A 24579-nucleotide genomic window follows, 5' to 3' on the forward strand; every position below is an offset into this window, starting at 1 on the left:
AATTTTTTTATCTACAAATTAATTTATAAATAGCTATGGAAATCATAAAATATTTCTGATTGAAAGACAATGAAAAACTACATATCAAAACTTGCAGGCACCAGCAAAAGTTGCACCAATACATCCCCCGCAGAAGAGGGTTATTTATAGCCTTAAATTCATACATTAGAAAGAAAAGAAACATGAATGACTTATAAACTTCTGAAAGTTGCTGAGTGGGCTAGACATCAGAGAAATGTAGTTTAAAACATTGAAAGCCATTTTAGTCCATTGGTTTAACCAAAATTAAAAAGTCTAATAATATTGGTGAATATGTGGGAAATAGGAATATTCTTTTGGTGGGAGTTAAATTAGTATACAACTATTTTGGATAGCAATTTGTCAATAGATAAGTAAAATTGAATGTGCAAATACTTTATGAGCCAGAAACTTTTGCACAAGGAGAAATATATAAGAATATTCATTATATTTTTGTAATAGAAAAATATAATCCCCTTAAATGCTTGTGTATAAGAAACTGGCTAAATAAAATGTATTACATATGTTTATACCATAAAATATAGAATGTGTAGAGTTAAAATGAATGAATGAACCAGTTCTACACATATCAACATAGATAAATCTCAAAAGCCATGTCGGGTAAAAAAAATACAAATATTTGTGTAAATTTTTAAAATGCAAATAATATTGTATATTGCAATGGGGAAATACATTCATATATAGTAAAATTATAAAGATTAAAAAAGGAAGAAGGGAAGGAGGAAAAAAGGAAGGAAGGAAGGGGGGAGGGAGGGAGGAGAGAAGGTACACTCATCAGTTTTGGGATAGTAGTTACCCCTATGGTAGAGGGAGCCTACTGGAATTGGAGAAAGCAATTGGCTTAGCTATAATTGTGATGTTTTTAATCCTTAAAAGAAAAAGAATGATCTAAAGCAAATATGGAAAAGTTAACTTTAATTTTAAATGCTAACTGGTATATGGATGTCTTGTTATTGCCTGTATTTTTCTGTATGTTTGAAGAATTTCATAATTAAAAATAACATTAAAATGAAAAATAGAAGTCTATCTTTATGCTGTTTTTGTCTCTATCTCTTAAATTCCTGATTACAAATTGCATCATTGAAGAGAGGTGAGGAAAAAAAAATAAAATGAAAGATTTCTTTATATATTCCTGGTATTAATCTGATCTGTGGTTTCCAAATATTTTCTCCTATTCTTTAACTTGACTTTTTACTTTCATGATGACATACTTTGATGCACAAAAGTTTTTAATTTGATGAGATCCTGTTTATCAATTTTTTTCTTTGGTTGCTCATGTTTCTGGTGTCAAGTCTAAGAAACCATTGTCCAACCTAAGGTCCTGAATATCCTTACTTCTTCTTTAGGAATTTTGTAGTTCTAGCTCTTATATTTAGGTCTTTGATTGATTTTGAGTTAAGTTTTGTATATTGTGTGAGGTAAGGGTCCCCCTTCTTTCTTTTGCATATGGATATCCATTTTTTCCAGCACAAATTGTTGAGATTATTCTTTCCCCATTGAATGGACTTAGCACCCTTATGGAAAACAGTTTATTTCTGGACTCTCAACTTGATTCCATTGGTCTATATGTCTGTCCTTGTGCCAGTACCATGCTATTTTGATTACTGTTGCTTTGTAATAAGTTTTGAAATCTGAATGTGTGAGTCTCCCAACTTCCTTCTTCCTTTAAAACATGGTTTTGTCTGTTGGAGGCCCCTTACCCTTCCCAATAAAATTGATGATTCACTTTTCCATTTCTGCAAAGAAGGCTATTGGAATTTTGATTGGTATTGTGTGGAATCTATAAATCACTTTGGATAGAATTGACATCTTAGTGTTATTTAGTCTTCCAATCCATGAACATGAAATGTCCTTCCATTTATTTAGGTCTTCCTTGATTTCTTTTAGCAATGTTTTGTAGTTTTCTGTGTATGAATCCTTTATATCCTTGGTTAAATTTATTCCTAGATATTTGAACAGAATCCATGCAAGTGAGATTGTCTTTCAAAAACGAGGGAGAGATTAAGACATCCCAGATAAATAAAAGCTGAGGATCCATGGTTTCTGATGAAAAATTGGCACTTAATCTTATTGGGACCATGTTGCTTTTCTCTTGCAGCTTTCAGAATTTTCTCCTTGTCTGTGCATATTTATGTCTTTTGTTTAATTTGGGAAATTTTCTGTCATTATTTCTTTGAATATTCCTTCTGCCTCCTTTCTCTCTTTCTTCTCCTTTTGGGATCCCCATAGTATATATATTGTATGTTTGTTGGTGTCCCACAGGTCTCTTAGTCTTTGTTTACTTTTTTAAAATTCATTTTTCCTCTACTCCTCCTCCTGAATCATTTCGATTGTCTTGTCTTTGAAATCACTGATAATTTGTTCTGCCAGCTCCAATCCACTGCTACTGAAGCCATCTAGCGTATTTTTCATTTCAGTTATTGTGGTCTTCAATTCCAGTGCTTCTATTTGGTTCTTTTTAAAAATTTCTCTCTCTGTATTTAGATGCTCATATTGTTCATTTATTGTTTTCCCAATATCCTGTAACTCTTTCTCTGCATTTTCTTAATCTCCTTGAGCATATTGAGGATCATTTTTAGAATCTTTGTCTAGTATGCCCAAAGTCTGGTCTTCTTCATTGATGGTTTCTGGTTTTTTATCTTGTTCCTATAGATGGGCCATCATTTCTTGTTTCTATGTCTTATAATCTTATATTGCATACTGTTAATTTTAATATTTTTAAAGTGTCAATTCTGAGATTTAGTCCCTAGAATGTCTGGTAAGTTTGTATCTAGCTAGTGATATGATGGAGATTTCCTTGAGTGCCAGGAGCTAGCAAAAACAAACAAACTACTACAAAAAACACCTTTCACAATCTTTACAAATTGGCTCTGCATTGGCTGGTGTTCTCCTTTGGAGTTTAGCCCTCCTAGCAAGAAGATTAGCCTGAGGTGAATGTGGAGTGCAGAGTCCTCTCCGTCTTTTCCCATCTAATTTTGAGGCCCACCTAAAGCAAGTTTTTGGGACTTCTTAATATAAAGTATATGTGCTGGCTTGATTTCCAGCTTTATCTTAATCAATTCTCAATCTTTATCCACCTCTTCTGTATTTTTCTCACTTAAATTTACTTGTGCCTTATTTTATGTGTTTTTGTAATCCACAAATTCACATATAAACCCACAAAACCAAATTCAAAGCTAGATGATCATAATATCCATATATAAAAGATAATTCTAAATAATTTCCAGAAGTTCTAGTTTAAGAAAATGTGTTGATGGGAACTTTGAAATATCCAACTTTATTCCCAGAAGCCTAGATCCTCTATACCTGAAATACAGTTGTTGAAATAAAGGCATGAGGTGTGAGGAAAACAAATTTTAAGGAAAATCAAGTATGACATTGGCTGCTATACAGTTAGACTGAATAGTCCTGGAATGCCAGTGATCAAAAGTTTCTTACATGCTTAGTCACTACTTTATTAGAAATTGGGGTTTAAGAGAGATTCTAAGTTCAGAACCTGTCCAAGGTCACTTAGCAATCAGCTTCTTACCACCATTTAATTGTAATCACAAAGCATACTTGGTATCCTAATGACTAGAAGTAATTTGTAATTTAAAAAAAAAGAAGTTTTGATTTTTTAAAAATTTTTTCTGTTTTGTTCAAAGGAAATGTGTATAATTCAAAGTAGACTCTTCTAACCAAAATAATTGCAAAGGGAAATTTTTAAATAATAAGGCATGTGAATAAATAAGGAGGACAGAAAATTAGCAGTTTCCTTAATTGTCTTCTTTAAAAAGAGAAAAAGATGATACAGGGTTTTATGAGTTCCAGAAACAGAAGTTACATGCCACATTCAACATGGTAGCAATAGAAACTGCTAGAGGAACTAATAAATTGTGGGAATATATTGTCAAAAGCACCTGAGAAGCAGGCGCAGAGTTTACAAGTGAGATAGAAGATTGATTCCATCCAGGAAAGACATAATTTCTAATCTGACCACTCTGTACTACCCCCTAGTGGCAGAGAATAAATATGCAGGGACAATAGTCATTGAAAGGTGAAGGTATAAACCTCTCAAGTAGTTCTGGGGCTGCCCGAGAATTGTGATATTGTGCATTTTGTGGTCTGAATCCTTGGGAAACACATTCCTGGAAAATATAGCCCTGGCATTATCCTCAGGTATTTGCCACAGTTATTACCAGGTATTTGATTGGTGCACGATTTTTATATCTGTGTATTGAATCTGTTCTTCAATGTGTAATGTTTACCTGCAGTTTTTTGGTGGGGCAACAGGGATGAGAAATTCACTTATTTTTATGTCTATCAACAGTTGCAGAATATATGTCCTGCCTGGGCTTTCATGTGGGTTGTAATTGTTGTCTATCTTCATTTTCACAGTGTGTGGACAATATACGGTGTAATGGTTTAATGACTATAGTGTTTGAAGAGAATTCCAAAGTTACTGTGCCACATATGATTAAGTAAGTGTAATAATCCTTTCCCTTACATTTTAATCAAGATCAAATTGATAGAGAATGTAAATATATGAAGAAAATATTGCTTCAGTAGGCTCTTATTTAGAATATGTTTCTTTACAGTAACATGATTTGTGTTATGACATTATAAATAAGGCCGTCGAAACGGTTTTTCAGATTCACAGTTTACCTTGTTGACTCATAGCATGGATAAATCATATTTTTCATACTGCTAAAAATGCTGTCACTCTGGACAAATGCCTATCAAACTTTTTCAAGTTCAATATTAAAAAATGTAAAATAGTAACTGTCAGATATGTGGAGGGTCAGAGGGTGGATGAAGGATAGCAGGCTCAATTACCGTCTTCCCAGTGGGTATGAATTGTATTACCATGAATTTGCCTGTAGAGATCCCTTTCCAATTTGAAGATACCAACATGAATTGACTGGGCTTTGCCATGGGACTGGCTAGCCACTACCTATACATGGATTTGCACTGGGGGCTGTTTGCATAGGGCTGTATCCTGCTCTATATGTGTTTTGTTAACAAAGAAAATATTATCTTTAAAAATGATCAGCTGGGAAACTACAGTTTAAAAAGAGAAGTTAAATCAATAATTATGTGCCAGAGATCCCTGTACTAATGCTCTTGCCTTTAAATATTTTTTGTTTTCAAATTAAGAAATGGTTCTTGGAGTATTTTGAAGCTTACCATGTTGTTCATTGCTCTTGTTTTCTTGGTTATTTACATTTCAAATTCTAAAGCAGCATGTCTATTTTTAAGTTCTGTTATGTCTTTCAAAAAATTATATAGAACTAAGAAAACATTTCTCTTCCATGGCTGTGTATGACTTTGAATATTTTGAAGACTAAACTGTGCTTGAGGCATTAAGTAACATTAACTGTAGAAAGATGGCTTTCTTCTTCTGCTAAGTATTAACTACAATTAGCATCATTCCAATGATACAAGTTTTATAACTTAATTATCATCCCAGATGAAGGCAGAGTACAAAATACTAATGCCATAATTACTACCAAAAAATATAAATTATAAAAGAATGATAGTATTTTAAATTATTTGTCAAATTTTAAAACATTGTGGGTAGGATCATCTTTAAACTCTAGGGCATACTCTGGTTTCTTTTCAGATTGAATAAACCTTTTACCTTTTACTAAAGATTTCCGTGAAAAGCAAGAACAAAAACAAAAACTGTAGGGCAAGAATTCCTTTGGCATTCTGTTATCTAGGTTTTTAGTTTAGTATAGACTTTTTTTTAAACCAGATTAGTTTAAAATGTATGATGTTAAGTTTAAAAAGAAACATGAAATATTAAGTCAAAAGCTTTGAATTATGGCTTAATTTTTGTATTCACATCATCAGGATAGCATTTTCCTATTTATATGCGACCATAGGATTTTCATTTTAATATTTCACAAAATGATTTATAAATACATACAATTTTTATTTTTTGAAGTACTTTCTTGAAGGTTAGACAGTCAAAAGGTCCAAACTGCTTTAGAATTAGAATGTGCACATCGGACAGTGTAGTCAAGTTAGAAGCCCCTAAACCAGAAGGCAGCTACACTCCCACCATACATATATTTTGCTGCACTTTAAAAATTAATACTAATATAAACTTTAGTTAGTGCTTTGACCAGTTAAGGTTAGCACCCAAATGCATCATTAGTGCCCCAAAACTCCCGTATGTGGGCAGTTTCATCAGTGTCCGTGTCCACTCTCTTGTGTGTAGCTACCTTGCATACAGAGCAAGACTCTTCCTGCCTTCACGTACACGGAGAGGACCCTTCAGTGAGTAGGGACTCCCTCCTGCTAGGACAGAATCCTGTATCACAGGCTGTAAGATTTCCTGTTAGCGTCACGCATGTTTTGATGCCCTTCTACACTAGAGAACATGTATTCCCACGACAGTGTAAAGTTTCATAGATTTCTGCTTTCTGTTTTTCCCAGACTCATTGAGCCTGGTTTTCCTCATTCAGAGCAAAGAGTATAGTTTTGCAATCTCTGACCTATCCCATGCCCCCCTTCTATGGCCCCATCCCACCCTGAATTCTGTATTCCTGCCTCCCTGTACATCTCTCTGCCTACATACCATGAAAACCATGAAAAAAATGACTACATTTTGCAGGGTTAAAAGAAAAAATATGCCATCTTAATTATGTCTTGTATCTGACATACTACCACTTTGCAAAGCACTCTCTTCCTTTTAAAACTTACTAATTATCATAGATGATTTGGGTTTAATGTCTCAAGGCTGCTTTTAAATGTTTAACAAAAAGGAGTTGCTATTATCATAGGAGGCTTAAGAAACACATTGTCTTTCTTTAAAGTCCCTTAGGAAATAAAATGATATCCTGTTCAGTGGAATAAAAGAAAATTAAATAATTTCATAATATTTAATTTCTTTTCTTTATTTAAAATGAAAATGCAATCACAATTTTTAAGGACAGCAGTGTAATTAGTTTTATTTTAATTTCATATTGGTTGCAACGTATTTTTTTCTCCTAGTGTTTTGATCAAACTATAGTCAAAGATGCATAGCTCAAAATTATGATTAGGGTGCAAATTCATAACATTTATTAGGTGAAAATATCTCTTTCAATGGTGTCCAATAGTGTTTTACATTTTATGTATGTAGACTAAGGTTTGTTTGCTTTTAATTGTATTTTACCTTGACTTTCTTAGAAATTAGAGATTTCTAGAGGGAATATGGTGGGTGAAAAAAGTGATGGATTACCTTATTTGGCCATCTTCTGGACAGATGATAGATTCGTAAAATTGTCCAAGATCATTTTACAAATGAGAAAGTTGCAAACCAGAAAAATTAAGTTGCAGGGAGAGCCACACTATCTTCGAGAATCTCAGAAGCATTTGTCTATTTCTAAAATCAGCAGTGTGACAAAAACTAACAGTCTACCCCTAGTTCTTTGGCAGGGGTAAGCTACCCATTTAAAATGCTCTTTCAGGCCTGCAAATGAAATATTTCCATCTGCACTGAGCATACTTTGGAGTGAGAAGTATCCTAGAGCAAGCTAAGAAAGCTGTTGATTCCTTTTTACCCTAAGGAAAATAAATATATAATTTGAAATCCCTCAAAGGGCTGAAAAGGCTACTTAAGGGGCACCACAATAAGCCACTGGTTCTTAGCAAGCAGCGGCCTCACTGAAAATCACTGGCCCTGGAGTGATTCCTTTAACGGAGTGATGAAATCCAGGATTCACATGATTGATTCCTGTTCTGAGATGCTGCAGTGAGGGTGAACAGGGGATCTCAGAAGAGAAAGTGAAGGCTATAGGTGGTCCTAGTGAAGGCTGCACATTTCTTTGAGCCCCACTTGGCTTCAGCCTCTGCTTACAAGCTTTTCCTCTTTGCGGTCCTCTTTTGCCCTCTGTAACAGTGTGCTCTGAAGGCTGTGGCCTTTGAGCAGACAGCCAGAGGATCGCTCAGCTGCTGCGTCAATCTTCTACCCAGTTCAGTTGTCCACCTGGAGAGGGTGCCTCAAGGTGGCTGATGGGTTGGGAACAGCCAAATGGGTGGTTTTAAAGAGTCATAAAGAATATTTCAGGGTGGCAGTGGTGGGTACCTGTTCTAGGGGATTCTCAAGAAGGTATTTCATCCATTACTTTTTAGCTCACTTCTATATTCTGATTTAAGGGCATAAACAATGCTCTTTCCTCACTGAATATACTATAGGACTTTTGACTTCATTTCCCTAATGAAAAAAGTGATTGACCTAAAGAGAAGGAATCATTGAGTGAAACAAACCATTATTACCTCCAAAATTAATTCTGACATTCCTAAATTTTAATGGCTTGCCTGATTTTTTATAGTCCTTCCTTGTTGTATGTATATATGCAATATAAATAAATGTATATGTATATGTATATATCCAGCACTAATAAAATGCAATGGAAAGCCCACACATAAGAGTTTGTTTACAAGTAAGACATACTCAGTGATTGAAGAGGATGCCTCATCCTGGGTTTTGTTGCCTGCTCCTGCTTTGTGTCTAGATCTGATGCCCGTCTGCACAAAGATGACACTGATATCTGCTTCAGTAAAACCCTCAACTCCTGCAAAGTGCCCCAGATTCGTTACGCCAGCGTGGAGCGCCTCTTGGAACGGCTGACAGACCTGCGGTTTCTTAGTATCGATTTCCTCAACACTTTTCTGCACACCTATCGCATTTTCACCACTGCAGCTGTGGTGCTGGCGAAGCTCTCGGACATCTACAAGAGGCCTTTCACCTCCATCCCTGTCAGGTACGCGCTGGATTTGCCTGTCGTTAAATGTCCTGTCGCCATGCACAGGAGCACTTCTGGGGTCTTGGTTTGCCTTTGGACTTATCGTGGCCTCAAGAGCGGGATGGTAAGTTGAGATCACGGATAGTTCCCCAGAGAAGAAGCTGGAAAGCCTGAGGTCTCCAAGTGGCCTTTGCTTGCTCTGTGATTATTTGGAAGCTAGCTCTATTGCTTTAGGTTTGTTTTCCTTTTTTTTTGTTTTGTTTTGTTTTTACAACTTATTAAACAGTGCTTTTCAAACTTTAATATGCATAAAAATCACCTGGGGGACTTTTTAAATTCTAAGTTCTGACTTTTTAGGTCTGGAGTGGGACCTGCATTTCTAACAACCTCCTGGAAGATTCCAAGGCTGCTGTTCTTCTGGCCTCGGTTTAGTAGCAAGGGATTAGACAATGTCTAAAACAGTGTCTTGGGATTTTTTAGCAAGAGCGTGGTGTACATGTAGCATTTAGACTGAGGAAAATCCAGCAATAGAAATGCAGTGATATTGTGACCTTTAAATGTGTAAGGAGCACATTCTTGAATGACAGAGGGGAAATCATTTCCACTTGGCTACAATCTGTTAATAAGTTTTTTTTTTCTCACTTTTAGGTCCTTGGAATTGTTTTTTGCTACCAGCCAGAACAACAGAGGTGAACATTTGGTGGATGGAAAATCCCCACGTCTGTGTCGCAAATTTTCTTCCCCACCGCCGCTGGCTGTGTCTAGAACATCCTCCCCTGTGAGGGCCAGAAAGCTGTCCTTGACTTCTCCCTTGAACTCAAGAATGGGAGCCTTGGACCTGACCACTTCCTCGGCGTCCAGCAGCCCCACCACCTCCCATAGCCCTGCAGCATCCCCACCGCCCCACACTGGTAAAGCACCATTGGATCTTAGCAGAGGCCTTTCTTCTCCAGAGCAAAGCCCGGGATCTGTAGAAGAGAATATAGACAACCCTCGCGTGGATCTGTGTAACAAGCTAAAACGAAGTGTTCAAAGAGGTATTATCCAGTTGCCACACCCCATCTTGCTGACCACCTGCTTTCCCACCATTCCTCTGGAGCCCTGGTTCACTTTTTAAATGACTTTTCTACTTCTGCATAGACAGTAGAATAAATGAAATGGCTAGTTAGAAGAGAAAATCCCCATAGTTCCCACTAGCCCTTGTAGGACAAAGAGCAAGGTTAGCTTCAGTTCAGCACTGAGGAATAGCAAATTTGAGCGGCATTACTGGGAGATTCTTCTTGGAACTCGGGAAGGGCTGGTTGGGTAAAGAAACTTGTGTGATACTTAGCATAGAGGTGAGCTGTGGAAGTCTTAAGATGATTTCTTCGTTTGCTTACCGAGGCAACACTCCACATTGCAACAGAAATATAGGCAGGAAAATCATTTAATCCTGCTGTGCAAGTTCAGTTTGGTGTTTCATTCTCTATACCACAGCCAGAATGGCTTTTAAAAACATGGATCCAATCATAGGGTTTTCTGCTTAAATTCTAAGAATCGCATTTAGAATAAAGTACATTCTCCCTTCAGAGGGACTTGGAGCTCGTCTCCCTCCCCACCCCTTTCCTGCTGTGCTCCCTTATCTTGTCAATTCCAGTCATGTTGTTTCTTGAGAATACCACAGCCATTCCTGTCTCAGGGCCTTGGCACCTGCTGTCATCTGCTTTGATAGTCTTTTCCCATGTGCGCTCACAAGATCAGCAATCTAGTCTGTCTGTCCACCTCTCTATCCTCAGTGCCTCGGCCAGTGCCTGGAAGGTGGTAAATTTGTGTTAACTGAGTGAATCAAGTAAAATGCCCAGTGAACTAATCAAGGGTCCTTTAGCACATCACTTTTCTCAGCTCCATACAGTGTGTAGTTGGAAGAGATAATCCCAGTTGCTTTTAAAATCTCTTGGTACTGTGATGAAAATAAAAAAGGTTTCATAGCCACATTAGCAAGCACCCTTTTTTGTTTGTTTTTACTGTGTTGAGAACATAATCAAAATTGGACAACAGTCAGACAAAGTGTCCTCATTTCAAGGAGGGTCACCCAGATCAAAGCATAAATCCTTGCTTTTCTACCCCCTTGAAGTTTCCATGTACTTTCTAGATCAGATCATTTGAATAGGCTTCCTGAGTGAAGGTCTTAATGGAATTTTAACTGGAGTGGTTGTCATCATCAAAAGTAGCACCCTATTTAATGAGAAATTCTTTAAATTGACAAGTTAGCAACCATGGAGGAGGAAAGGGGGAAGATAATTGAAAAGTCATTAGAACAACAAGCTTCAGCAGAATCATAATGGATTCTTTTCAGGAATAATGAGGCACGCACAAGCTGACAAGTGCATCTGGGGTTCGATTCTAGGGACTTCTGTGAAGGGGACTATTTAGAGCAGCATATCTCAAACCTCCCATCCAGGACAGGGTGGCCTGTGAAGTACAGTAGTTTGCCAGAATATGGGACTTTCTTTCCTCCCCCTTATTGGATTGAGGTAAATAGGAGAGGAGAAAGCTGGAGATCAGCCTAGATTCACACGTTATTTTGAGGTAGGAGGGATTTAGAGACCAGCATTTCAGCGTCAGACATCTGTGGCTCGGAGACTTTGGCTTGATGATCCTGGGCCTGGGATGGGAACATCACTATGTCTGTTCAGGAGACATTGAATGACCATCTTATCTTCTCTGTGGAGGATATTTGCTCAGTGCTAGAGGCCATAAAGGTAAATAAGATGGTGTCCTCACCCCTTATAATCTAGCTATGTGGATAAGCACAATGATAAGAGCAGGAGGACTCTGGTACAAGAGGTACAGAGTGCTGTGGAAGGTGAAAAGAGGGGAGATCATATCTGTTTGAGCAGACTTGGAAGTGTCATTTGGCATGGGTCAAGAAAAATGGGGAATTAGGCTGGATGGAGGAGATGGGTGACCTCCTGGGCGATGAGGACATAAGAGGAAGGGCTAGAGGAAACCCCCAGGGGTTAGAGCCATTTCTAAGAGCAGGAGATATCGTTGTTTCTGAAGGGACAGCCTTTGCCCACTTTTGAAGCCAGGGGCAGCCCCCTAGAAAAGACCCTGCTAGTCTTCTAAGGGCTTGCTAGCATTGGATAAACTTTATTTAAAAAAAAAAAAAAAAAAACTCCTTCAGAATCTCTCTTCTTTTTTTTGTAATTTCCTGGAGATTGCATTTTAATTAGTTCATGCCTAGTAGAATGAATTAGGTTTTTTTTTCTTTAATAGAAATTCAAAAACAAAATCTATTCCTTTCTGCATTACAGTCTAAATATGTATCCTAGCTGTAGAGGGCCCCCATCAAGCTGTCCATTTCCCACCATAATTAATTATTCCACTTTAATTGTTCCACGTTGTTCACCAAGTTCCCTAGTTCTGGGTCTTCTTGGCCTGAGTCCAGAGTATCTAGCGATGGCTCAGTGATGTTCAGTGTGGTGTCATAAAACCTGCTTGGGCTACCGTCTGGGACTGAGGTGTGATTGCTGTGGTAGGAATCAGTAGTTTTTTTCCTGGAGCAATAAGCTAGAAGAAGGTTGGACTCAGAAAGGCCAAGATAAATTAGCAGGGACTGGGTCAAGCTCCTAGGGAAGGACACTGATGAAGGCTGCAAAGACCTGTCAGCGCAGATGCTGAATGGAGGTGGGATTATTGTGGTCACAGCTGGTTGTAGCTGGTGAGCTGTGTCATATGGCGGATCTATTATATGTGACCTGGGGAGCAGATGGAGAAAGCCTCTGCACAAAGCTGTGGCCAAAATATTAGATTCTCTTTCACGTTAGAGAATTAGGTGAAGTTCAGTGCTTAATGTTTCTGTTTCTCACTGAATTGGCCCCAAACAAATGATTTACAGTTAGATTTTTCAATGGCTAGTGGCTTAGTTTCCTTGGCTGCTCAAGCAAATACCATGCAATGGATTGGCTTAAACAATGGGAATTTAGTAGCTTACAGTTTTGAGGCTAGGAAAAAAGTCCAAATCAAAATATCATCAAGGCAATGCTTTCTTCCTGAAGACTGGCATCCTGGGGTTGGTTGCTGGTGATCCTTGGTCTTGAGCTCCTCTGTCACATGGCAATGCTCATGGTGGCTTCGCCTGGCCTCTCACTTCTCTTCCGGGTTCAGCTTTTGCTTCCTGTGACTTTCTGTCCATCTGTCTGAATTTCATTCCACTTATAAAGGACTCCAGTAATAGGATTAAGACCCGTCCTGACTGGGGTGGGTCACACCTTAACTGAAGTAACCTCATTAAAGGGTCCTACTTACAATGGGTTCACAGGAATGGATTAGATTTAAGAACATGTTTTTCTGGTGTACATGCACCTTCAAACCACCATAGCTAGTTTATCCAAATGGCTCATGGCTAGATGTGTCATTTTGCAGTTTTAGTCACTGTTAACTGCAAAGCTCCTCCCATCTGGGTGAAGGAGAAGTTCCAGGGTCATATCCAGGTGGGGCGCAGGGCACTTGATGAAGCCCCTTAAAACCAACCTTGAGATATCAGTTCTTCTGCCCCTCACTTTTCCTACTCACATCCACCACTAATGTGTCCCCTCTATTTCTCATTTTTACCGTGGGCCTCCCTTATCTTCTCCTCATACTTTGTACTCAACAACTTCTTTGCTTCTTTATTTCTTTTCCTTTTCTGTATGTCTTTTAATTTCTTTTAATATATTTATTTCTCATGTTATTCTTAAAAGTATTTCAGGTGGTAGTTCAAAGAGACGTATTGAACAACTGGATTAACAATAAAATAGGTAAGTAAATCAGGCCAAGGGAAAAAATGGAAGAAAAATTACGTGAGGCCAAGGATATGGTTAGTAAACAAAGGAGTCCTGTGTGATACTCTGCAGTTTCTCGACTTTGGTTCTCAGCTTCCCAGCAGACAGGGTAATGACAGGAATACAACAACTACATGATTCAGATTGAGAGCCAAGAATAGGTCAGTTGTTCAGGCACATCTTTTCTTGCTATTGAGACAAGAACAATATATTCTTTGGATTCTTGTAAAAGGAAATACTGAGCAGAAAGCTTAGAATTAAGCCTGGGGTATAGGGAGCTCTTTTACTGTTTTTCTGAGTAGATAAAGCAAAGGAATCAGAGACTTAACTTTTTCCTTTATTTATGTTGCCATAAGGGCAATATTAGTCATGAGGAGACTTAAGAAAGTCATAAATAAACACTACTTCAGCACCAGTCTAAGTTCTGTGTGTGTGTCTGTGTGTCTGTGTGTCTGTGTGTGTGTGTGTGTCTGTGAGGTCTCTAGAAGCAAAGCAGGTAACTTTGTTAATCCTGCTGTCTAGTATTGAAAATTCTGATAGGCAAAGAAAAGGGGGACACTGGTCTCTCTTTAGTTGAGAGATGTTTGTGTGTACTTTGCATAATGTTAACACTTAAAACAGTTGGCAAACTTGGATAATATTCCTGTGCCAAGAGTTTATACATTTTCTTCTTTCACTTCAGGATAAAATCCCACACGATCTCATTGCATAACACCAGCTTCATACAGTACGTCTGTACTGAGGCCGTAGGTCTCTCTCACTGCTCTTCAGTCAGTCAGTTTCAGAGCAGGTGTATTTGAAAAATGCTAGTCCATTTGGCATTTCAATTACAAGGACCGCCTTGCAAAATCTTCTGAGAAGAGAACTTCAAATGAAGTGAAGGGAAAGAAGAGCAATAGGAAATATCCCTCAAAATAAGCAAGACTATGAATTCTTTGGGGAAAATAATGCCATTTAATTCTTTCCACACACAGTCTCCAAATCTGGACAAGGCTCACGAAACATTCACTAGTACCCTCCCCTGTTTTTAAGCAGGCAGTCTTCAGCTTCTCTCTAAGTGCCTTTAAAAAGCAGAAGTATCAGCCTGGCTCAGATACATCTAGATGGACCCAATGATGGGTTCTCAATGAAAATCAAACCAGTGGCAAGAAAGAGAGGGGTACCAAAGGATAGCTCCTATATTTGGGCCCTTTATCCAATCCATGTTCACTTAGGCCACCGCTGTACAACTTAGCTCAAGCTTTGCTGCACAACCCACATTACTCTGTTTCTGCATTCTTAGTTTGGAAATTGTCTGCCTGTGGGCTGTAAGTGCTCCTGATTTTAGCATTTGTTGGAGCCTACATCTGCCCACTCATCTTGCAGGCAAAGCTGTTGGTATGGAACTTGATTGAAAGTGAACAGCCAGAAGGAGATGCTTCTTTTCCCCTACCTCAAGGCACAGTTTCTTCTCTCTGTAGGTACTTATTAGCAGAACAGCGTTATTCCTTCTTTCCTATTCTTCTGGCCTTGCATCTCTCTCTCCCTTGGAAGTTTTTTGGGTTTAATATAACTGCTGACTGGTGATTTTCTCATTTGCCTCAGATGAATGAATGTTTGAATCAAACCAAGGGCATGTATTTGATATTCCGCTTGCTCTTTGCAGAGCAGATGCCTTCCATTACTGAATTTTGAGGGAGCTATTTAGAAAATAATAAAACTAACAGCTAAGCACTGATTTTTTGTCTGTATCTTGCATCTTTGCCAACTTTACTGTAATTATGTCATTCAAGGAAAGATTCTAACCATTTCCTTTCCCTGGCCCCTTTGTGTTGCAAAAGAGCAGAATTATGGCCTCATTTCTAAGGCAGTAAATCACATGCAAGTGTAAAAATGGCTTTATATGAAGTCATTAGGGATTTTGTAAAGTTTGTTGAGTGAAATCTTAAATGGAATGGCAAGGGAGTCAGTTATGAGTAGTTCTGCTGACAGGGGGAGTATAAAATTATCAGAGGTAAACACCAAGCTTTTATCAGGGAGAGTTTATGAAAAGCCTGAGAAAAAAGAAATGGAAGAACTGTCAGAAGTTTCTGAAAATTTTTTAATGCTTTTCTTTGAAAGGACATAGACAAAATTACAGTTTGACCTTATTAATAAGCCAATTAGAGGGGTACGGAAATATCATGAGGAATAGCTAAGTGTGACCTTGGAATGATGTGTCTTTTATTGGGATATTAGCTGCAGCAGAGAGGCCTGGATTATTGTAAACTCTACTAAAAGAACTTTGTAAAAATTTCCGCTTGCTTTCTGTAGCTCTAGATCCGGCCTACTGGTAGAATTTCATGGGAGGATGGAAATGCTCTATTTCTGTGGCTTCCAATACTGTAGCCACTAGCCACATGTGGCTTCTGAGCAAGTGAAATGTGACTAGTGCAACTGAGGAGCTGAAATTTTAATTTAACTTTAGTTAATTAAATTAAAATTTATATGGACACGTTTGGCTGGTGCTGCCATTTTGGACAATGCGGCTCTAGATCTCTAGGAGCCCCCAGAGCTTCCTTGGATTCCACATTGTTAGATTCAAACTTTAGTTGGCGTAAGTGGCTGGCATAAGGGAGCAACCCAAGCAAAGAACTAGTGAAATCCCACTTGTGATCTCAGCTGGATATATGATCTGGAAAAGTCTTCCTTTCTCCACTCCACGAAGGCAGGAATATTCTAAAGGGTGGGGGAATCCACTGTGTACCCCCTGTTCTCTTTAATTCTGTGGTTGAGTTGGACCAGGAATGGCTGAACAGGGTTAGCCAGGGTCAGCAAGACAGAGTTCAAGAAAATCCATATTTAGGATTTAGTGCCATTAATATTCTGCCAGTAGGAGTGACTTCATTTCATATTAAAGACCTTTAAAAATATAGGCTAGTATGAAATGCTTATTATCTATAACGAACTTTTTGTTTCCATGCATGACACTGACAAGAAGCTCTTGGATTCATTGCCTGCTTGTTAAAATTCATGATGTTTTAAAGCAGCAGTCCTAGAGTCTGCACCAGTGGACCAAGCAGGACAGGAAAGCTCTCCAGCATCGGACGCCACGGAACTTTCTCCTTGCAGATCCCCCTCAACTCCTCGGCACCTCCGCTATCGCCAGGCAGGAGGTGAGAGATGAGAAAGGGCCTCAGAAATATAAAAAATGATTTCTAGCTTCTGGATATTTCCTTTGCCTCACTGCTTTCACTCCCAAAATATTTTTTGGTTTCAGTTATGAAAATTATTTGGAAGCAAATAATGTTATTATAGGACCAAGTAATGGAAAAAATATGATTAGAGAATAAATCATCAATACAACCGGTATTTTTGGTTTGTGGCTTTGCACTCAGTGCAGATAATATGAACCAAGAGCCATAGGATTAGATGATTGTTGGTTGAAGACTCTCAATGCTAGTTTTACCAAAATATTTCCAGACTCTGTACCTCACCATGAATCCCAGTGTAGTCTGTAGGTTTATCTGGGACATACCAATTTTGGGGCACCTTATTGATAACACTATTACATCTAAACCAGGTCTAGTTGCAAGGGACTCCAGCCATCATTATTGCATAGTGGCTGAAGCTGGTATATTTTCTCTCTTAATAGTCATAAATATTATAAAGCATAATTCCGTAGTTTGTTTTAGAACATATCAAACTTCTAACTGGAGGCAAAAACATCAGAGCAATAGTTAGAAATCTTTTATTTCCACTCTTTCCCCATTGCTCAAATAAATTTATCCAAACAGTTAGTCTTTGAAATATTCCTTTATTTTCCCTCAAGCCAATTATTTAAAGTCAAAAGGGAAAATCACACGATTATAAAACCAGATTCACCCTAAGTAACCCAAGTAAAATATAAAAGCGTTTTTTGACCCTCATCCTCAATGCTTCAAGTGGGGCAGTTTGGCATAAGATGGTATCAAGTACAGTGCATGGCTCCAAATGGTCCTTCATTTGGACCTTAGTCACTCGTTGGAAGTTACTGTCATTTCCATGAGCTCTGAGAGCAACTAGCCTGGGTCAAGCAGTTGTCAGTGGATTCGCCTTGGTGGTATTAGCCCTTGGAGATTGAACTGATTTCAGGCTCCCCGTCTGTTATGGGTCATCCTGCCATTCAGTTGGTTCTAGTAAATGGAAGTGACAAGCTGGATTTTCCTGGCTTGTCACAGGATGACTATGGAATTAGCCAAATGTCTCTACTATTTTAGAGCCTTGGTCAGTCCAGGCCTTGGCAACTTCCTTGACCACTGCCATATAGGACAGACCTCCTTGAGTTCACTGTGGCCTGGAACAATCTGGGGCCAAAGTCCATGGAAGCAAACTCGACCAAAGCAAGCGTTAATTGCTATTCACTTTGTTACTTTTATCGGTGTTCTGTTTTGTCTCTCAAAACAATTTTCATATGTTTCTATTCATATAGGAAGTCTTTAATTTACATAAAGATTATTTGGAAATCCTCATCCTGTTTGTCAGTTAAATCCCTCATTTCTTGCCTGGAGGATGACTAATCATAGGGATGTAGTAACACAGGAAGGAGGTTGAAATCAGTGATTATATGGAGGGCCCAAATGGGGATGGCATCACACTTTATCTCACTGTCTAGCTGAAAATTTACCTCTTCATCTGTCTACTTGCCACCCTGTTTGAAAAATGTTTTAAGACTACTGCTCAAGGAGACAGTAGAGCTGCTGTGTCACACTGGGGCATATTAATCGGCTCTTTGCTTCCCCTTTATTTATTTTAAGCATGATTGTATATAACTTAGGGGAAAACTAGTAAAAACCCTTCAGATCAGAATCACAGTGGACTGATTTCACTAAAGCCCAAGTAGGAAAAGCAGTGAGGTTGGAATCAGCATTGTCGGATGCTCGGTGTAAAATACAGTCAGACTGTGAAAAGTTGCTCAGGGCATCCTTTTGGTTTTAGAAGGGCCACACTTTACCCATCACCATTTTAGAGGTGTTTTGAGAAGGAAATTCCATTGGTAATCTGATATAGAATCGTTTTTTTAAATCTTTCTTTTTTGGGATATAACTCACATACCATAAAACTCCCCCTTTAAAAGTGTACAATTCAGTGGTTTTTAGTATATTCACAAGGCTTTGCAACCATCACCACTTTCTAATTCCACAACATTTTCATCACTTCAAAAAGACACCCATTAGGAGCCACTCCCCATTCTTCTCTTCTCTAGACCTTGGCAACCGCTAATCTACTTTCTTTCTCCGTGGGTTTGCTTATTCTGGACATACCATAGGAATGGAATCATATAATATGTGGCCTTTTGTTTAAGGCCTTTTTCACATAGCATAATGTTTTCAAGGATCATCCATGGTATATAGCATGTTTAAGTACTTCCTTTTTATGGCTGAATAATATTCCATTGTTTGAATATACTGCATTTGGCTTATCCATTCATCATTTGATGGAGATTTGGGTTGTTTCCACTGAACATTCATGTACAGCTTTTTGAGTGAACATATGTTTTCATTGCTCTTGGGTCTGTATCTACAGTGGATTACTGATGGAGAGTTTTGCTATTTGCCTGTTAACAGTACGGTACTGGGCATTTGTTCCAATCATTCGTTGTAAGAATGAAGATGAGACTATTTATTACCCAATATCCACTGGCCTCACCATTCCATTTCCTTTCTTTTTAAATAACCAGGACAGACTGCTGACAATGCCCACTGCTCTGTTTCGCCTGCTTCTGCTTTTGCAATTGCCACAGCTGCAGCAGGACATGGGAGTCCACCAGGTAAGTCAATGGGAGCAGCTATGGGCAGACATATGGCAACTATGCTAAAGTTATGTTAAAGCAGTGGTCCTGATGGCCACTGTCCTGATGATGCACTGGGCAGCTAATCAAAATGCAGATTTTCTGCCCACATTCTAAGTCAGTACATGCAGGACAAGACTGTCTTTTATATAAGATGATTCTCACACAGGTGGTCTGTAGGTTACAGTTTTGAGGAATTTGTATCAGAGGAGGACGTCATTTCTCCCATGGGGTTTTGTGACGTTCTTTAACCTTTTTAGCCAAATTACTGAGAACACATGTTTTCATTTTAATTAAGTACAATACTAAAAGCATATGTGAGGTGGGAAGAAGGGCTAAGCTGGAGGATTCGGGGAGGAGGGGAAGTATTGCTTTAGTTGACTCATAATTCATTTCCAGTGGCTCCATAATTCTTCTTGAGTTGCTGTCAGTTAATTTTCAGGATAAGGAAGAAGTACTTAAAATAAAAGCACAGTATTTGAATAGTTGAAAATCATAGTCATTATCTTTGTCCTCTTCTCTCACATGCAAAGAGGACATTATGTTCAAATAAATCTGTAAGCATTTTAAACAGCCTTGCTGTTGTGTCTTCACCTAAACTAACCCTGTGGGTTCTGATCATCATGATTTGTAGAACCATGAGTGATGTGTATTTTTTTATTAGTCATTGTTCCCCTGCCACAGACGAGTCCATTTCCAAAGCCTATGAATCATGTTCATAATAGTAACTAGTAGTTACTATCTGTGTGAATTTCTTCTAAATTGAAGTAAGAACCAAGAGATGTTCTATAATGAACTTGAGCTACTATGGTATTATATATATCCCACCTGAATGGAAATCATTGCAGATTGACCGCACTCCACTTCTTCAACATTTGGTCACACATGCTACATTGGATATGTTCAACCAAATTGGATTGTTCCCCCTTGCCCTGCAAATATTCTTAAAATTGTCCCTTGCTGGTGACTGGGTAGGGGAAGATTCTTTTTTTCACCAGAGATTGCAGTGAAGATTGAATGTTCTAGTGAGTTTTAGAGAATGGTTTTCTGGCTGTGGCAGGCTTTTTGTGCTTATTGGGCCAAAAGGTTAAAGTAACCAAACCAGCCACAGCTTCCTCACTAGCTAAACACATACTGCTGCTGCGGTGTTTCTTTGTACTCCTCTGCAGCTGAAGTATGCTTGGTAAGAAAACTCGTCAGAGAGCCGGCCCTTGGCTGTGCTTTCTGAGGAGGGCTGCATGGACATGCTAACTGGCCACGGTCAGTGTTGCCAGGTGGAGGATAGTCTGAAGCCTGGGTGACCAGACTGCTCTTGTTATTAATGGTACTGTTGATGTTGCCTATAATAACCTGGAGCCGCATGGTTAAATTTCAGAAGTAAAGGAAACAGGGGATTGGATTTGACAGCAACAAGACTGCAGCAAGTTTCACATGGGTCAGTTTCAGCAGCTAGTGGCCATAAGCAAAGAAGCCCCTTTTGAAGTGTGACTTAGTGTGTTTCTGGCACTCAGTCACTCAGTGGAGCTGGTCCCACAGGGGATTCCATCTGCCTGGGAGAACTCGGCAGAAAAGCTCTGTTTCATTGGGAGCTGAGGAAGGCTGGCCTTGAGCAGGAATAGGAAAGGGCTAAGTAGGTGATCTGGACTTTTTGGCAAACCAGAGACAGCATGGTGCTGATCCAGATCCCTGTACAGGTGTTCAAAGTGAGGGAGTGTTAAATACTGCTTAACTCCCCAGCCAGAATTCATATCTACTCTCTGAATCTAGAATTGCCTACCTGAATGCACCACAGAACCTGGTGAGTTGCAAAGGCCAGCAGGAAGGAAGTTTGTCTAAACTAGTAAACATCATCCATCCCTCTAGACTTCCTCTCTGCTTGTACAGCTGCGATACCTCTGCAGGCCCAGCTTTGTTCTGTCCTGGACCAATCACAGGAAACAAAATACCACCCAGCCAAACCATGTGGTCTTCAGAGTGGGTCTTCCCTGTTCCAGGGTCCTCTGCAGGTTCTCTCCAGCAGTAATCCATTCCCCTCCCCCACACCAAAATAGACAAGAATTTGACAACTCTGGATTATAACAATCAATAAATAATTATGCTTTAAAATGTTCACTCCAGGCATTTGCATATTAAGCCATTTCTCTTTAATTATTGCATGGAAGACTTCTTACTGCATTTAAAGGAATTTCAACTTTAGCAAGAGGCTGAGCAGAAATTTTTCTTTGCAAAGTGGTCAGACAAGATGCTCTTGCTTGGCCCTGCAGGAAGGGAGAGCTGATTTAATTTGTGGAAGGTGGCCTGGGATTTGCTCAGGGTTTCCAGCCCTGTCCTGGGGGTCTGGGGCTGCCTTATTTCCATAAACACTGGAAAAGCATGGGTTTTTTTTTCCTCCCTGTTTTTTTCTTTCTTTCTTTCTTTCTTTCTTTCTTTTTAGGACCTAGAGCCTGACCTTTCCAAAGATGGATGGGTCTCTTCCTTCCATAACCCCACAACACACATACACTTTGCTTTCTGAGTCTACCTCCTCTGTCCAGAGAATCCAAATCCTGCCTGCCAGACTCAAAATTCAGATTGTATGCTTTGTGCGAGTGCAGCACCCTCAAAGGGAAAATTTTATGGGTTTTTATGCAGACTCATAGCTAGCATCCTAGAATGCAACCGTATGCCTCCAATATTACATCTCCTGCTGTTTATGGTGTTTCTTTGACAAACATGTGCATCACCAGAATGTCTTTTTCAACAGAAGTGTTACTGTTTTGTTTCTTGATTAATTCCAACTCCCTACACACACTTTCTATCCTTGCTTTATATTTTTCTCAACACTTGTCGCTGTTTGGCATACTATATATCTTACTTATTTATCTTCATTATTATTGATTTCTTGAGTAGAACATAAGATCCATGAGAGCCAGGTTTTTGCCTATTTTATATACTTCAGTAACCCTAGTAATACATTAGCAGGTACTCAAAAAATGTTTAATGACTGGGCTAATGAATTAGTGAATCTGTGAATGAATCATAATATTTGCAACAAAGTAGATTCAGTACAAAAAAGAAAAACCTGTACCTTCCCTGTGATGTTTTCTAATTTACTGGCTTTTTTTTCTTCTGGAGACAAAGAGTTTTGTCTCATTTCTCCAACTGACCTGGGAGAGTCACTTCAAATCAGCAAGCAGCTTTTGAGTGTCTCTCGCTCTTAGTACCATGTTTTTGGAGACTCACTGCCCTGAGCTGAGCACATGGTGGGCCCTAAACAAACCTTGACTTGCTCCTGACTTACCCTAACACTAGTGACTGAAAGCCCTGAGACATGCCTGGACCCGAGGCCTATGGCTGCCCTGATATTTTCTACCAATCAGAAGGAAAGCACCAAATACATGATTAAATCTTCAGAATGTGAAATTTATCAAGAATTGGTTTAGTTTTGCAATCGTACACTGACAACTAGACTTTTCATTCCCTCCAGTGACGACACCATTGTTGATCTATAAGTTACATTAGGCCCAGTTATGGATGGAATCAAAATGCTTGGGGACAAACATATATATAATTTGGGGAGGCCTGTCTCAGGGAAAAGAATAGAAAATTACAAATACAAACCTTATGGGTACCTCCCAGGGCCTTGGAAAGACCTGTACAAATTGAGAGGACCTGAATCTTAAGCTTCTTCCTGATAAATCCGCCTTGGAGTCCAGTTCAGATAAATTGGAATAACAACAGCTGTTAGAAATTTTGTTTGTTGTGGCGGTGGAGGATGGATGGTAATCAGTCATTAGCTGTCTTTCTCCTGTGTTATTCCAAAGTTGGATGGAACAATGAAAAAAAATAGGAAAGTCCATCAGTTAAAAATGAACTCTTACCAGGTATTAATATACAGAATCCAGTGGAGAATCATTGGGGGTTGGTTGGCAGTAGTGAGTAGAACACAATAATGTATATTTTGTTTTCCTGATTTCTTTCTCCAGAGTCAAATAAGCTCACTTTTATGTGGTGGGGCTTTAACTCTATACAAGACTGAAACAAAGGGCCACTGATGGAGTTCTTATGTGTACCCCACAACATTGGTTGAAATATATATATATATATATATATATGTAATATGCAGGCATCTGCTCAAATTTAGAAGCTCTGCATTAAAGTAGAAATTAAAGTGTGTGCATTTCAGATGGCAGCTGATACAGGAAATCTGCAGGTGCAGTTTGGATATAGTTATGGAATGAATAGAAATGCAAATCCAATGAATAAATATATCAGGGCACATCATAGCTTTGACTATAGACCTGAAGCCCTAGGATTAATTACAGAGTTGATGAAATGATCTAAAATGAAGTATGAAAGTATGAGGTACGTTATTTTTATGAGAGTGGAAATAATGGGACTGGAGGTGCCACAGGCAACTCCTGATTATCTGTAAGCAGATTATATGTTTCACAGTTCTATGCAATTCAAAGTAAATTAACAAAGTAGAGGAATGGTTGAGTGCACTTATAGGAAAATTAATGGCATAGTTACAGTTGCTTAGAGAAATAGTGAGTTCTTTATTGGTGATTACCTGGTACTTGTAAAATAGATAATTCATGATCTTTTTTCCCTTTTGCCAAACCAGTCAGGCCTTGCATAGCCTATAGTGGATCTGAGTTTGGTGTGAGTTGGGCTTGGGCTGGTTTTTAAAATGCTGATATCTAAGATTCTGACTTGATTGGTCTGGGGATAACATCCTGGGCATCAGGACTTTTAAAAGTTCCCGAAGTGGAGCCAAGGTGGAGAACCACCGGATTAGGTAGAGGAGGAGTGTGTGTGTGTGTGTGTGTGTGTGTGTGTGTGTGTGTGTGAATATTTTACTGAGGTAATGTCAATTAAATTGGGTAAAAATTCAAGTGTTGGTTCAAAAACCTAGTAGGTGGACTATGTGGTTATTTGATTAATTCAGTACAAGCAGGTGGTTAAAACAGTTGGGTCATCCTAACTCACTCCCTCAGACATTTTAGTAAGTGTGCGTAGATTTCGTTTCACAGCCTGGTATTAATGTATGTAGTGTTTAGGTGTAGAATCATGGGAAGACAGCCAGGCTGGATGTGAGGAGCACTAGATTGAGTCTTAGCTGAGTCAGTATGGATAATTTATTTAATCTCTTGGGCCTCCGATTTCTCATGAGTGAAGACCGAGAGTTAAACTTGTCTACTGGTTTTCTAAGCGTGGGCCCTGGACCAGCAGCATCAGCTTCATGGGG

At 38.9% G+C, this 24579-nt stretch overlaps 1 protein-coding gene and 1 non-coding gene across 4 annotated transcripts in view; both read left to right on the top strand.

The window, feature by feature from the left end:
- Window positions 1–24579, top strand: part of RASGRF2 (Ras protein specific guanine nucleotide releasing factor 2) — a 301469-nt gene that overhangs the window by 166849 nt on the left and 110041 nt on the right. For 2 of the 3 annotated variants that reach the window (XM_037801641.1, XM_037801643.1), the window contains 5 exons: window positions 4417–4499; window positions 8526–8774; window positions 9405–9793; window positions 16567–16695; window positions 19239–19328. In XM_037801641.1, the coding sequence (XP_037657569.1) occupies window positions 4417–4499; window positions 8526–8774; window positions 9405–9793; window positions 16567–16695; window positions 19239–19328 (940 nt within the window). The remainder of the gene's footprint in view (window positions 1–4416; window positions 4500–8525; window positions 8775–9404; window positions 9794–16566; window positions 16696–19238; window positions 19329–24579) is intronic. The other variant, XM_037801642.1, reaches the window with a different exon arrangement.
- On the top strand, window positions 5622–5733 carry LOC119508611. Its single transcript, XR_005211514.1, has one exon. It is a non-coding gene; the product is annotated as a U5 spliceosomal RNA (small nuclear RNA).

This window comes from Choloepus didactylus, chromosome 13 (assembly GCF_015220235.1).
Source record: "Choloepus didactylus isolate mChoDid1 chromosome 13, mChoDid1.pri, whole genome shotgun sequence".
In the NCBI taxonomy this organism is placed as follows: Eukaryota; Metazoa; Chordata; class Mammalia; order Pilosa; family Megalonychidae; genus Choloepus; species Choloepus didactylus.